The sequence below is a fragment of the Lepidochelys olivacea genome (genome assembly GCF_965140295.1).
Source record: "Lepidochelys olivacea isolate rLepOli2 genome assembly, chromosome: 24".
NCBI classification, from domain to species: domain Eukaryota; kingdom Metazoa; phylum Chordata; order Testudines; family Cheloniidae; genus Lepidochelys; species Lepidochelys olivacea.
Window position 1 is genome coordinate 17,474,142 of NC_140434.1, and position 14,994 is coordinate 17,489,135.

The following is a 14,994-nucleotide window of genomic DNA, read 5'->3' on the forward strand; positions in this document are numbered from 1 at the left end:
TGTTGTCCAAGGGAGGGACTGACCCTATCAAAGGGTGACAAACACCCCCAGGCACACCCTCCTCTTTCACTCGCTCTGGTCATCCATTCACTGCGTGAGAAGGGGAAGGGACACAGCCACTACACAGCTGGAGGGGTCCTGGCCTAAGGAGTTTGGCCAGTAAGACTGCTGAGAACATGCGATGAGAAAAAACTTTCTTTGGAATTGAACATCATTTGTGAAGTTAGGCACCAGCTCTACATCTTCATCTTTATTTTTCTTGTAGTGCCTCATTATCTGTATTCATTTAAAATCTCTCTCTTGGCAGTTAATAAACTTGTTTTATTTTTGTAACTAATCCGGCATGTTTGAACTGAAGTGTTTGGGAAACTCCCATTTGAGATAACAAGGTTTGTGCACATGTTTTCTATTAATAAACAGAGGGACTTTATAGGAGCTTGTATTAGCCAGGAGAGAGCTGGGCAGTACAGGATGTACATTTCTGGGGAAACTCTGGGACTGGGAGTGTGCTTGGGTCACCCTGCGGGGTAATTCAGGCTGGTAAAAGCCCAGGCGTGACTGACAGTTTGCAAGTGAACACAGCTGGGCGTGGCTTGCACGCTGGAGGCTGTGGGCTGGCCGGCCAGGAGGCTACAGCAGCAAAGCCGTGTAAAGGGCACACCAGGCTCGAGTGCAGGGCTGACCTAGTTACTCACTAGTCTAGACTACGTCACAGATGCATAAAGAGGGGAATCACGAGCTCACCTCTGTATTTGGCACTGACGCGATCACTGCTGGAATCCTATGTCCAGTGGGTGCACCAAGCAAGCTCTGTCAGGCTCAACAGAAAGAGCAATTAAGCCCTTGTACGTAGAAAGATCCCTTAGCACCAAAGCCCATCCTGCCTGCACCCAGCCCCCCACATTCTCCCCACTTTGCATCCAGTCCAGCCCACCCTCTGTAGGGCCAAGCTGGTGCTTTTTGGTCTGTCATATGATTGTTTGATGCCCACAGATGTGTGTTGCCAACTCTGCTAACTTTTTTGACCCTCATTGCAAGAGCTTTCGCTAGAGGGACCCAGCTGAGCTCCAAGTGCAACTATTGGTATAAAATGCTGCCAGACGGTGCAGAGATTCCAGCTCCACCGCGAGCCCCACCATTCCCATGAATGCTGTGTCCCTCCAGCCCCACAGCTGCTGGCCCCCATCTCCTCAGATAATGCTGCTCCCCAAATACTATATCTACCCATTCCCTCGCCTCCCATCCTCTGCATCAATTCACCCTCCCAGCCCCACATTTAAATTAATTCATTCTGTGTGTCGCCCCCATCCCCATGTGAGTTCTGCCCCCACCACCCACATCTGCCAAGGTGTCACTCAATGAAATTAATAGACAAAGAACAGACAGTACTTTCCCCATGCAACACAGAGTTAACCTGTGGAACTCATTGCCATGGGATGCTGTGATGGGCAAAGGTATAACTGGGTTCAAATAAGAACTAGACAAGTCCATGGAGGATAAGACCATTAATGGCTATTAGCCAAGAAGATAGTCAGGGATGCAAGCTTATGCACAGGGTGACCCTAAACCTTTGACAGCCTGAAGCTGGGAGTGGATGTCAGGGATGGCTCTCTCCAAAATTGCCCTGTTCTGTGCACTTCCCCTGAAACTGTGGCTCTAGTCTGACCTCTTGTATAGCATGGGGCATAGAACTGGCTGAATTAATTCCTGTTTGAACAGGAGTAGATCTTTTAGGAAGAAGATTCTTCCCCACACTGAGCCCAGGGAGCCCCCGGGCCACTTCCCCCTGCTGCGTCCCAGGATCCCCCAAGCTGTTTCCCCTGGACCCCTCTCAATGCTTGGCACCTGCATGGGGAAATGCAATCCAGCCCACCTTGGGGTGAAGAGCTCAGTGAGGATGTTGCAGGGGAGACACCAGCCCTCTGAGTCCCTTTCATGCATTAAACATCTCTACTCGGGCTCTGTGGGGATCCTGGTTCTGGGGTTTCATGGGAAGCTGCTCTCGTTGTTTGCATCCCAGTGGATGTGACTCCATTCTGCACGTTCCTGTGGATGTTACCTCTAGGCTGCTCCCTCCTGCCCAGCCACGGTGTTGCAGGGGACTTTGCCATTTCCTCGGCTGCGATGGTCAGTCCCAGCTGGTCCCTTCTCCGGGCTGCCTTGCTGGGTCTTCTGTGGCCAAGTCACACAACAGCCCAAGCCGCCTTCCGGGGTCCAGCTGTAAAGAAATACAAGGTCCTTTGCCCTGCCTGGGCTCAGTTCTGAATAAAAAGCTTCTTTCACCCCTCCTGGGGCTTGACTTAAGAGTTCAGCCCCTTCCCCTTGTCAGGGTATTGACCCCCCAGCATTTCCCAAACCAAGTACCACCTAAACCAACCTTCTGCCCCTCCTGGGCTTCTACCTCCTTCCCTGGTCTTCACAGACCCTAGCTCGGGCCCTAGTCCTCTCCGCTCTAAGGCCCTGCCTCAGGAGCTGCACCTGTTCCTGAAGCTCTGCTTTCTAGCCACAGCCAACCCCAGCGACTGGTCCTTCTTCCAGGCCTTTCCCAGGGAGTGGGGTCTCCCCTCCAGCCCCGCGCTCTCTGTTCTTTACACAGCTGAGCTCTGTCTCCTCTGGTCGAGGCAATCGGTGAATCACCTCCCGGCTGCAGAGCATAACTACTTAGGTAAGTTATAAAAGGTCATAGAGGATAGGTCCATCCATGGCTATTAGCAGGGTGGTGAGGGACTCAACCCCATGCTCTGGGTGTCCCTAAACCTACGACTGCCAGAAGCTAGGAGTGGATGACAGGGGATGGATCACTGGATAACTTCCCTGTTCTGCACCTGGCATTGGCCACTGTCAGACACAGGACACTGGGCTAGATGGACCATTGGTTTGACTCAATGTGAAGGGGTTCTCGGGGTGCCACCTGAACTGTGGGACTGCTGAGCCCCCTGTCCCAGCAGCACGCTGACCCTGGGATGCTGTGCCAAGCTACAGACCTCTGGCAGATGCTGCACTTACACCGCCATCCCCAGAAACATCCAACTGAGTTACATGAATGATCTCCCAGCCACTCATGAACCAACAAGAGGGAGGCTCCAGCCAATTCCCCCCAGCCCTGCACCCCAGAGCTGTGCTGTCCTGCGCAGGTCAGAAGCCTGGCCAGTGTCAGTTCATTACCCAGGTGAATATGGGGATCCCAGGGTGCTACTCAGAGGTACAGACTGCCACACCCGGTACGGACATTCGTAAGTTCTCTCCCTTGCCGTACACCTCCCCTCCTGCCCTGCCCCTCTTTTTCATGGGAAAACGTCAATTCAGATGCATGTTTTCCTTTTGTCGGCAGGAAATGTCAAAATAAAAAATTTATTTTAGATATTCAATGAAAATTTCTGATTTTTTTCGTGTTCGGAAACTCGTAACAGTTTGGTTTTCTAGTTCCCATATTTGGCTGTTCATTTTTTCTTATATTTTAATTTTCCCTTCCCTTCTCCCAGTGGAATGGGTAAAAAGAATATGAGGAAGGAGAGAGAACCCTACTCTTTTCTTAATGAGTTAGAACAGGGAAAAGTTGGGCAAAAGGAAGAACTTGTCTACAAAAACTAGATAATGGGCTCTTCAATCTAGCAGACAAAGGTCTAACAAGATCCAATGGCTGGTAACTGAAGCTACGAGACAAATTCAGACTGGAAATAAGGGGCACATTTTTAACAGTGAGTAATTAACAATTGGAACAAATTATGAAGGGTCATGGTGGACTTCCCATCACTGGCAATTTTTAAATCAAGATGGGATGTTTTGTTAAAAGATCTGCCCTGGTTCAAACAGGAATTAATTCAGGGAAATCCCATGGTCTGTGTTATCCAGGAGGTCAGACTGGATGCTTACAATGGTTTCTTCTGGATTTATAATATACAAATACACACAAATTTACACTAGTTTAATGAAATCTGTTCAAACTAATCTAAATAAAGGAGGACACACCCTTGTGTGAACAGTATTATGCTGATGTAGAAGTGGCTTATTCTGGTTAGTTAAAATCAGCTGGGAATTGGTTTAAACTCAACTGAAAGAAGCTACTTTCAAACCAAGACACGGATGTTCACACTGAGGTCTGCACCAGTTTAACTGAAGCCCAGCGTTCTTTTTACCCCTGCCCTCCTCCTGAGCACGTGTTATGCTCCAGCCACTAATGGCAAGATGACAGCAAGCCTCTGGTCTCATTCAGAATACGCCTACACCTGGGCTGGCCTGTGTCATCTGACCTGGGGTCACGCGGCTCGGACTGGGGGGCTATGTTGGCGCTTGGGTTGGAGCCTGAGCTCCGGGGCCCTTGAGATTCAGCCCTAGCCTGAACATCTACACAGATAATTTATAACTGCGCAGCCCGAGGCAGGTGAGATGGGTCAGCCATTGGGCATTTTATTGCAGTGCAGGCGGTGCGGCATCCCCCAGGGTATATCCTGGACTGCTGTGTCCTCTCAAGCCTCTAACGTGGAGTGCCTTTGACATTGCTTTGCTGTGAGAACAGCCATTTCTGCTCTGCGCACACGCGGCTTCCAGCAGGTAAATTACTCCCAGCTATACTGTCTGAGTGCTAAAGCCGGCCACTCGTGGCTTATACTACAGGGCAACACCAGCAAGCTCCCAGTCCCAGATTTTCCCCCAGTAATCCTAGAATCCTAGAATCTCAGGGTTGGAAGGGACCTCAGGAGGTCAACTAGTCCCACCCCCTGCTCAAAGCAGGACCAACCCCAACTAAATCATCCCAGCCAGGGCTCTGTCAAGCCGGGCCTTAAAAACCTCTAAGTAATGTGCATCTTGTACTGCCCAGCATCTTCCTGGACAACACAAGCTCATAGAAAGTCTGTCATTTCAATAACAGGAAATGATACACCCGCATCTTGTTATCCCAAGTGAAGGTCCCCAAACACTTCAAACACACTGGTGTAGATAAAACAGCACAATAAGTTTATTAACTACAGAAAGGAAGATTTTAAGGGACTACAAGTAATGGGGCATAAAAGTCAGAATTGGTTACAAAGAAATAAAAGGTAAAACACAGACTAATACCTCACTTAATGAGCTAAGTGAATTTAAAGCAAAAAGGTCTCTCTCACCATGTGCATACAGCAGGCTGGCTGAGTTCCCTCAGGCAGGACCTCTCCCCCAGTTCAAGGATGTTTCCTTTGTCTTTCATACATTGTTGATGCCGTGAGTAGAGGTGAGGGGAGAGAGGTCACTTGGGGCCATTGCTGTGTCCCTTTATAGCCCTCTCTCTTGTCCAAGAGTCATTTCCAGCTGGGCTCTGGGAGCCCAGATATCTGAGTCCTTTCTCACATGTAGATTTCAATCACTCTCTCCTTCCTTCCAAACAGGGCTGCTTAGCCAGGTGATAGTTTATTTGGTTTAGTTGACACCTGGTTGAGGCGTCAGTTCGTCTTTGTCTCTGAAGAACTGATTTCTGCCTCCTTTTCTAAACTTGAAATAAGTATTGTCATATAGTAGAATCTTATAATTTCACATACAGGGTTGCCACACATATTTCACCGGGACAATAATAATCAGCAGATTATGAGTTTTCAAATGATCCCTCACAAGGCAGACTTTGTACTAAATGTATCATAGTTTTGTAAAAATGGAGAACGTACGGATACAGACTGTCACAGGCATACCCTAACAGTCCTGATTTCAATGATGAGAACCTGAGCTAGAAAACAGGACGTTAGCCTTCAGTGTCCTCTGAGCACCAAGCAAACATCTCAAGCCCTGGGCTCTGTTGTGTTCACAGCACGCACAGAGAGAAGTTAGATAAAGAAAATCGGCATAACTTTGTTTCTTCAATTTCAGAACACACAGGAACCCAGGAATCAGGCTGCCTTAAACAAGCAGGCACAGCACATCCGACCTTGCTTTAAACTGGCTGTCTGAAAATTGACTGTGCTCTCACACTTTAATACAGAGCCCCTTAGCTGCAAGCAGGACAGCGGTACCCCCCACCCGCTCTTAAAGTGATAGCTTACAATTCCAATGGAGTCCTTAATACACCACAGGCCCTACAGATGATCACTCCCGGTTATTGATCTGCCCATCCAGCTCCCAGATGCCAGTTCACCTCCACCATCAACCCCTATTTCTTGCCATGCACCCTCTGTCCAGTTCGGCATTTCGTACACCACCACTCCAGGGGAACTGGCCTAGATTAGTAACATCCCCCATGTTCAGAATCCCACCCGTGTTTGGGACCACCTGCCACTCCCCTTGCTAATCAAGAGGAGAAGCCACAAAGAAGGGAATAGAAAACAGAGCACAGTGTAAGAAAGCAGAAACCCCCCTCCTGGTATGTTTGTGTTCTAGTGGCACTCAATTTGCACCCCTGCTTATACGGGATACTGGAGCAGATGGACCCAGTGGTCCTGTATGACTGACAGACGGGTCCTGTATGTATTCCTACGTTCCTGCTGCTTGAACAGAAAGTGTGAGTGCTGTAGTCAAAGATTTCACACGCACTGCACGTGCCTCAAATCCAATACTTTTTCCATAGTGGTATCAGGTTTGAGATGCTGCCTTTTCTCCAGTGGATGGGGCCTTCGGCATCTGATCTCTTTGCCTGGGCAGTACCCAACTTTTGATGGGGTTACATTTAGTTTTTCTCTTCTACCTCGAAAGCTTTGGTCAGGACCCTTTGGGCATCTTCAGCAACATCATTTAGACAGCGCTGCAGGGTGGCGTATGTTACACGGGTACCCAATAGCAATATCTTATGGAAGACGCGCTCAGTTAACGTCATGTAATGATCTTCAGCCTTGCCCAGAAGATGTACAGTAAAATTGTGTGACATTTCTTCTTCTAGTGGAGACTTTATCACTGCCTTCAAGTCTGCGATGGGCTTCCCAACCATCTTGGAAAGCTTAACCAGGGAGTCATCATCCAAACCAAAGTTCTTGCGGTAACTTGCCATGCAGTGGCTCAATAGGCAAACATCACAAGCAAAAGAAAGACCTGGAATAGGAAGTGCAGAAATGATGCAGGACACCAGGGCGTGTTTCCAGATCTGATCCTGCAGGGCTTTCTTTTTCCTTTCCAGGATGGGTCTGGAAATACTGGTCAGGGAAAGAAGGAAAACGTGACTCTTGTGAGAGTCAAGCTCATCTGCCAGAGTTTCCTGCAGTCGGGGAGAATCGTACTTGCCAAACTCCCATCTGGAGACAAGGAAGACCTGCGGGGAGCTCATCCCTGCTCCCTGCAACTTCGTCATGCAATCGTCTCTGATTTTCTGCAGGGTGGTCTCCTCACTGAAGTTTTTCTTTCTTTTTTCATTTTGCAGGTCTATGTCAACCTTGGAGCGCACAAAGTAAAATTTCTTCCCCATCCTTTGGATCTCTTGGGCCAGGTCAAGGTGGGTGGATTTGAACCGCTCAGAAGCAATGATAATGAAAAAATCATAGTAGGCAAAATTGACCTGCCGGAGGTAGCTGTCAGGCCGGAAACTCGGTGTCCCGATTCCCGGAAGGTCCCATATGGTAACATTTGGGTGTTTGGGATGAGGATAAGGAGTTTGCTCCATTGTCGTTTCTGTCACGCCAACCTTGGCTGCATATTCGTCATCATCATCCAGAATCAGCATGGCGTTGATGAAGGATGATTTCCCACATCCCGACTCCCCTGTGATGGCGATGTTGAGCTTCATGTTTTTCAACTGCTCTAGGGATTCTTGCACTTTAGAAACCATTTCTGAAAGATTCCCTCTTTCAACAGCAGCCTTTAGCTCTTTGAGATCCTCTTTGGGCATAGTGGAGAGATTGAAATCCGTATCCTGAAATCTACCATCCAAAGCACCTCTTGGTAATGCCATCTTTCTGGGGGAAAAAAGAGAAGGATGCCAGTCAGTGTAGATAGAAAAGGGGAAGGCAAGCTGGGGAAAACAGAATTGGCATTAAAAAGAACTTCATGAGTCCAGATTTGTTCCTGCCTCTTCATAAGGCTATTATAATGTCAATAGAGAGAAAATGTATCAAGAGTAATGTTTGATTATCAGTGTCACACTGTCTGAAGTGACTCACCACTGAGAGTGTCAATCTCAGGTCAGACTGTCAGAAAACAGGGCAGACTCACCCAAACTGGTCCTCTATTCTATAATTAGATTTCACCAAGCCCGTAATAAATGTGAACTCCTGGATCACTATATCAGTCATACCATGGAGTCACAGACATTCCCCTGAGACTCCCTGAGACTCTCCAGCCAATATTACCACCCAGTCAAACTGGACTTTATGATAATGGTCCTTTATACTAAATATCACATCACATTAGGTTACTCCCAACCCCAAAGGGTCAGTCACTTACCCCACATCAATGGATACTCTCGATCTCACACCAAAGACAACGCTGGCAGCCTATTTCTCTAGTAAACTAAAAGTTTATTAGCTAAGAAAAGAAATGAACATTATTGAGAGGTTAAAGCAGGTAAATTACATTAACTGGTGAGTCTAAGATTGTAAATCCAAAATGACAGCAGAGATGTAGTAATCTGCTAGTTTTGCATAAGTCTCTCAGGATACCCAAAATAATTTTGGGGATCTCTGTCTTGCATCTGGAGTGCTCCCTTGTGAGTGTCCAAACAGTTCAGAGATACAGGATCATTCCCTCAAACCAATATTTATAGATCCTGCTCACAGAAGAAAATCTGAACAATGTCTTCACCCACATGAGTTTTGATGAGTAGCAGCTGCAGCCTGAGTTGTGAACTTCCATTGTTGAACACAATGACGCTTGCTCTGAAGTTAACATTCTACTTCCTTTGCATACACAAGTAACGGTATGCATCCGATGAAGGGACAAACCATCCCGATGAGTCGAAAAAATAGTAAATATGGCAGGCGACCAGCTTGGCTTAATGGTGAAATCCTAGCGGATCTTAAACATAAAAAAGAAGCTTACAAGAAGTGGAAGGTTGGACATATGACCAGGGAAGAGTATAAAAATATTGCTCGGGCATGTAGGAATGAAATCAGGAGGGCCAAATCGCACCTGGAGCTGCAGCTAGCCAGAGATGTCAAGAGTAACAAGAAGGGTTTCTTCAGGTATGTTGGCAACAAGAAGAAAGCCAAGGAATGTGTGGGCCCCTTACTGAATGAGGGAGGCAACCTAGTGACAGAGGATGTGGAAAAAGCTAATGTACTCAATGCTTTTTTTGCCTCTGTTTTCACTAACAAGGTCAGCTCCCAGACTGCTGCGCTGGGCATCACAAAATGAGGAAGAGATGGCCAGCCCTCTGTGGAGATAGAGGCGGTTAGGGACTATTTAGAAAAGCTGGACGTGCACAAGTCCATGGGGCCGGACGAGTTGCATCCGAGAGTGCTGAAGGAATTGGCGGCTGTGATTGCAGAGCCACTGGCCATTATCTTTGAAAACTCATGGCGAACCGGGGAAGTCCCGGATGACTGGAAAAAGGCTAATGTAGTGCCAATCTTTAAAAAAGGGAAGAAGGAGGATCCTGGGAACTACAGGCCAGTCAGCCTCACCTCAGTCCCTGGAAAAATCATGGAGCAGGTCCTCAAAGAATCAATCCTGAAGCACTTGCATGAGAGGAAAGTGATCAGGAACAGCCAGCATGGATTCACCAAGGGAAGGTCATGCCTGACTAATCTAATCGCCTTTTATGATGAGATTACTGGTTCTGTGGATGAAGGGAAAGCAGTGGATGTATTGTTTCTTGACTTTAGCAAAGCTTTTGACACAGTCTCCCATAGTATTCTTGTCAGCAAGTTAAGGAAGTATGGGCTGGATGAATGCACTATAAGGTGGGTAGAAAGCTGGCTAAATTGTCGGGCTCAACGGGTAGTGATCAATGGCTCCATGTCTAGTTGGCAGCCGGTATCAAGTGGAGTGCCCCAAGGGTCAGTCCTGGGGCCGGTTTTATTCAATATCTTCATAAATGATCTGGAGGATGGTGTGGATTGCACTCTCAGCAAATTTGCGGATGATACTAAACTGGGAGGAGTGGTAGATACGCTGGAGGGGAGGGATAGGATACAGAAGGACCTAGACCAATTGGAAGATTGGGCCAAAAGGAATCTGATGAGGTTCAATAAGGATAAGTGCAGGGTCCTGCACTTAGGACGGAAGAACCCAATGCACAGCTACAGACTAGGGACCGAATGGCTCGGCAGCAGTTCTGCAGAAAAGGACCTAGGGGTGACAGTGGACGAGAAGCTGGATATGAGTCAGCAGTGTGCCCTTGTTGCCAAGAAGGCCAATGGTATTTTGGGATGTATAAGTAGGGGCATAGCGAGCAGATCGAGGGACGTGATCGTTCCCCTCTATTCGACATTGGTGAGGCCTCATCTGGAGTACTGTGTCCAGTTTTGGGCCCCACACTTCAAGAAGGATGTGGATAAATTGGAGATAGTCCAGCGAAGGGCAACAAAAATTATTAGGGGACTGGAACACATGAGTTATGAGGAGAGGCTGAGGGAGCTGGGATTGTTTAGCCTGCAGAAGAGAAGAATGAGGGGGGATTTGATAGCTGCTTTCAACTACCTGAAAGGGGGTTCCAAAGAGGATGGCTCTAGACTGTTCTCAGTGGTAGCAGATGACAGAACGAGGAGTAATGGTCTCAAGTTGCAGTGGGAGAGGTTTAGGTTGGATATTAGGAAAAACTTTTTCACTAAGAGGGTGGTGAAACACTGGAATGCGTTACCTAGGGAGGTGGTGGAATCTCCTTAGAGGTTTTTAAGGTCAGGCTTGACAAAGCCCTGGCTGGGATGATTTAACTGGGAATTGGTCCTGCTTTGAGCAGGGGGTTGGACTAGATGACCTTCTGGGGTCCCTTCCAACCCTGATATTCTATGATTCTATGATTCTAAGTGAGCTGTAGCTCACGAAAGCTCATGCTCAAATAAATTGGTTAGTCTCTAAGGTGCCACAAGTCCTCCTTTTCTTTTTGCAAAGACAGACTAACACGGCTGTTACTCTGAAACAAGTAATTCAGTTACAGTGATATACATAATACAATTGCCTGCCATTACATTATAATAGGGAGAGATAGATGACTCCAGCACCTCCTGAGCTTCCAAAGCAGCTACCTCAGGGCTTCCATCTTTGAAGAGATGCGTGAATTTTTCATATACTTGTGTAGCTGCACTGAACAATGCCTTTGGGTCTAACTCTATATTCACATCCTTCATGAGTGCAGAGAGAGACTCCATAGACTCCATGAGAGATTTGAAAGATGTCATCTGGCCCAGAGGATGAAGAGGAAAAAGGGAAATTTCATTTAGCGTTTGCTAGTTGGCTGAAACTCAGAATTTCCATTTGGCAGGAAATTCTGACATTTCAAAATTTCTATTTGTCCCAAATCAGAACAAAAAGTTCAAATTTTTGAAATTTCCCATATAACAAAAATTCCAAAACAATTAGTTGTGAAAATATCCACAGGGCTTTCTTGAAACGACCTTATTTTGATAAAGTTGCTGGAACCAAATCAGCTGCGGGAGGAAACTCCCCAGGACTTTGCTTCAGGGGCTGAAACGAAGAGAAGGGACTGGCTTTTCTCTGATGATTAAAGATTTTTCAGTTTTAGTGAGCACCGGTCAGGGCTGAGCAGGGAAAGGTTTCCTGTAGCCTAGGGTGGAAGAGGATTTGGTCCCTCCCATTCTGGGAAAAGATCCTAGATTAACCCTGTTCTCTCCCCACAGCTGTGGAGCAAATCATTCCATCCTCAGCCATTGCAGGCCTTCTTCTCTTCTCCTCAGGGCAGCCTAGTAACTCCTTCCTCAGCCCACTGTCAAGTAGAGCACATACCTGAAAACCCGAACTCCCTGCCCCCAACCCCTGCCTGGTGCATAAAGAGAAACATGGGAAATTGTTCCCTTCCAAGCTGTCTCCCCCTTTGGGAGATATGCTGAGATCAGGCACTGGGCTGATTCTGCACCATGTTGTGTAGTCATTTACACCAGTGGAAAATGGGTCGAGAATGATGCTAGTCTGGATCAAAGCGTTGTATATTCTTTTCATGGGAGTGAATGAGTTTGCAAGGTGCAGGCAATGGAGAATCTTTCATCGCTCAGACAGCCCTGTCTGATTCACAGGGAGCTCCGTGAAAGTCTCAGGAACTGATTGGGATCCTGTGTTCCTGGAAACCAAAAGCAACAGTCTGAGCAGCCCCTTCCCCAGAAATGGGAGGAATCTGGGAAGCGGGGCTGGCTCTGAGGCACTAAACTGCCAAGAAAATTCCTCCAGCCCCTAACTCTTGCAAGGAAACCCAAGCGAGGTCCTGACATGTGGAGCTGTTTAGCGGGCAGCCATCCGACAGCCGCTCAAAAGCTCGTCTCTCTCCCCAACAGAAGTTGGTCAGCAATAAATATATTCGCTCAGCCACCTCAGCTCTCTCATAAACGTTATGTAAGCAGAGGATGGTCTTGCAGTCGTGGGGAACTTTCCTGGCTTTTGCTTTCCCAGCTCTGGAGCCGCAGCTCTCAGCTGCAGCTTGGGCCTGGCTCCCCATCCACATGGCTGGCCTGCGCTGCCCCAGCTCCCCAATGCCAGATCTTCTGGCTCAGGGCTGCTGCTCTGCCCCCAGCTCAGCCCGGGCCACTGCTGTCTCCTTAACTCTGCCCTGCCCTGGCTCAGCCAGCCCCAGCTCACACAGAGCACTGGACCGTGGGCTCCTGACTCCCTCATTGGCCTGCTGCACTATCTAGCGCACTGACCTGGGGTGTTGCCCTCTCCTCATTGGCCCCAGGGACTGTCAGTCTCAGGATCCTGACTCCTCTTCAGCCTTTCCCCATTGTTTTGGTATCAGGAAAGGGTTGACCAAAAAAAATCACCCCAGGAAGTTTCAGTGAGGGGCCAACAGTCTCCTGGCATTTAGCATCATTTTCTTACTTTTTTCACCTTGTCCCATGTGAAAAAATGTAAAAAAAAAAGGTCAGAGACAGTGGGAAAAGCCCCCTTTCCTTCAATTTTATCCCTCTGCTGGCCACACCCATGTGTGGGATCACTCAGACAATTCAACAAAAGGGTTCCCCAGAAAAGCCTCCCCATAAAATCAGACAATGGGCCACAACCCCTCCCTCACCGCCCCTTGCTCCCCCAGGCAGGGGAAGCACAAACAGAAGCCCCCATGTGTGGGGGTGGCTGGTCCCCAGGGGAATTTGGGAGGGGGGACAGGGGACGGGCTGACACTGCCTGTGTGTAAAGCCAGAGGAAACCAATCTGGGGACGTACCTTATGCAGCCTGTGCTGATTCACCGTCCTTCCTGGTGCTGGAGTGACCGGTGGGTTGGGGGAACCAACCTTTGCGGCTGGAACAAAATCAGCTGTTAGGTGAAAACTCTCCTGGACTTTGCTTCAGGGGCTGAAACGAAGAGAAGGGATGGACTTTTCTCTAATGGTTAAAGAGTTTCCTGGTTTAGTGAGGCAGAGGTCTGGGCTGAGCAGGGAGATGTTTCCTGTAGCCAGGGGTGGGACAGGATTCAATTCCTCCCGTACTGGGAAAAGATCCTAAATTAACCAAGCTCATTTTTTCTGTTATTTTCCCCGTTCTCTCCCCACAGCTGCAGAGCGAATCATTCCATCTGCGGCTATTGCAGGTCCTCTTCTTTTCTCCCCAGGGTAGCCTGGTAACCCCTTCCTCAGCCCACTGTCAAGTACAGCACATACCTGAAACCCTGAACTCTCCGCCCTCAACCCCTGCCTGATGCACAAAGAGAAACATGGGAAATTGTTCCCCTTCCAAACTGTCTCACCATCTGGGAGATATGCTGAGATCAGGCACTGGGGTTATTCTCCACCATGTTGTGCTGTCATTTACACCAGTGCAAAATGGGTCCAGAATGCTGCTATTCTGGATCAATAGCTCAGTACACCCACTTTGCACTGGTGTGAATGAGTCTGCAAGGTGCAGGCGATGGAGAATCTCTCGTCGCTCAAACAGCTTCGTGAGAGTCTCAGGAGCTGGTTTCGACTCTGTGTTTCTGGAGACCAAAAGCAACAGGCTGAGCTGCCCTTTCCCCAGAGATGGGAGGAAGCTGGGAGGTGGAGTTGCAAATTGCAAACAAAATTCCTACAGCTCTTAGTTGTTGCAGGGAAACACAGGCATGGGCCTGGCATATGGAGCTATTTAGCCGGCATCCATCCAACAACAGCTTGAAAGCTCGTCACTTTCCTCAGCATAAGTTGATCCAATAAGACATATTAGCTCACCCACCTCGTCTCTCTCATAAACTTTAGCATCATTTTCTTACATTTCCCCAGGTGAGAAAAATCCAAGAGAAAGTAGGGAAACCCCCCTTTCCCTTGATGTTCTACCTCTGCCGGCCACGCCCGTGTGTTGGATCGCGCAGACAAGACCCTAAAGGGGTCTCCAGAAGAGTCTACCCAGAAAATCAGACAATATTCAAATTTAGCAATTTTGATTGAATATTTGATGTGGTTTTTGTTATCTGCAGTTGTTATTTGGGGGTCACAGCTGTCTGTTTGATGCAATGAGAGAAAAGGGAGGGACTGTTTCAGGGTGGTGGTTCCCTGCTGGAGTGGCGGGGTGGAGCTGTTAACAGCTTCCACAGTACAGATCCATGCCCCGGACAGCATGTGCTGATGTGTTAGCCGGGCACTGGGCAGGGCCGGAGTTGTGGAGGAAGGTTAGATCCCAGGCCATGCCCCTGAAGCAACGTGTAAAAAATAAAGAAATCAGATCCCCATATTCATCACAGGAGTGCAGGGGGTGAGGGGTTGCCCAGGGTCAGGGAGGTTATAGGGCAGAAGCATAGGGGAGCAGGGATGGCTTGAAGCAAAGGGGAGGACCAATTGTCCCTCGGGGTGGGGTCCAGGAGCACAGTTAAAGAGTTGGGGAAAAATGTTTACAAGGTCTGCAAACGTGTGGATGGGGGAAGGGAAGACCTTTCCACATTTCAATAAAAAAACAACAACTTTTCAACTGGAAAATGTGAAAAATTCTTAAAGTTGTTTAGAAAAACATAGGGGGTGGGCTGTCACATTATCCCA

At 48.2% G+C, this 14,994-nt stretch overlaps 1 protein-coding gene across 3 annotated transcripts; it reads right to left on the reverse strand.

The window, feature by feature from the left end:
- Window positions 1-4,973: 4,973 nt before the first annotated feature.
- On the reverse strand, window positions 4,974-13,939 carry LOC311512534 (interferon-inducible GTPase 5-like). 3 transcript variants are annotated; one of them, XM_084613787.1, is made up of 4 exons: window positions 13,737-13,939; window positions 13,216-13,292; window positions 12,699-12,882; window positions 4,974-7,844 (listed from the first exon to the last, which is right to left on the reverse strand). In XM_084613787.1, the coding sequence occupies exons 3-4, from the start codon at window positions 12,719-12,721 to the stop codon at window positions 6,629-6,631; spliced, it is 1,239 nt and encodes a 412-aa protein (XP_084469913.1). In that variant the 5' UTR covers window positions 12,722-12,882; window positions 13,216-13,292; window positions 13,737-13,939; the 3' UTR covers window positions 4,974-6,628. The 3 variants fall into 3 exon arrangements, with proteins under 3 accessions (XP_084469913.1, XP_084469914.1, XP_084469915.1); XM_084613788.1 differs by lacking the exons at window positions 12,699-12,882; window positions 13,737-13,939 and having other exon boundaries at window positions 13,216-13,545; XM_084613789.1 differs by lacking the exons at window positions 12,699-12,882; window positions 13,216-13,292; window positions 13,737-13,939 and adding an exon at window positions 11,016-11,274.
- Window positions 13,940-14,994: the final 1,055 nt, after the last annotated feature.

Excerpts from the sequence above, each read along its gene's own strand:
- LOC311512534 (XM_084613787.1), bottom strand. The coding sequence starts at position 12,721 with ATGAGGAGAGGGCAACACCCCAG. Across the intron at positions 7,845-12,698 it reads AGGAGAGGGCAACACCCCAG|AAAGATGGCATTACCAAGAG; the intron begins GTCAGTGCGCTA and ends TTTTTCCCCCAG.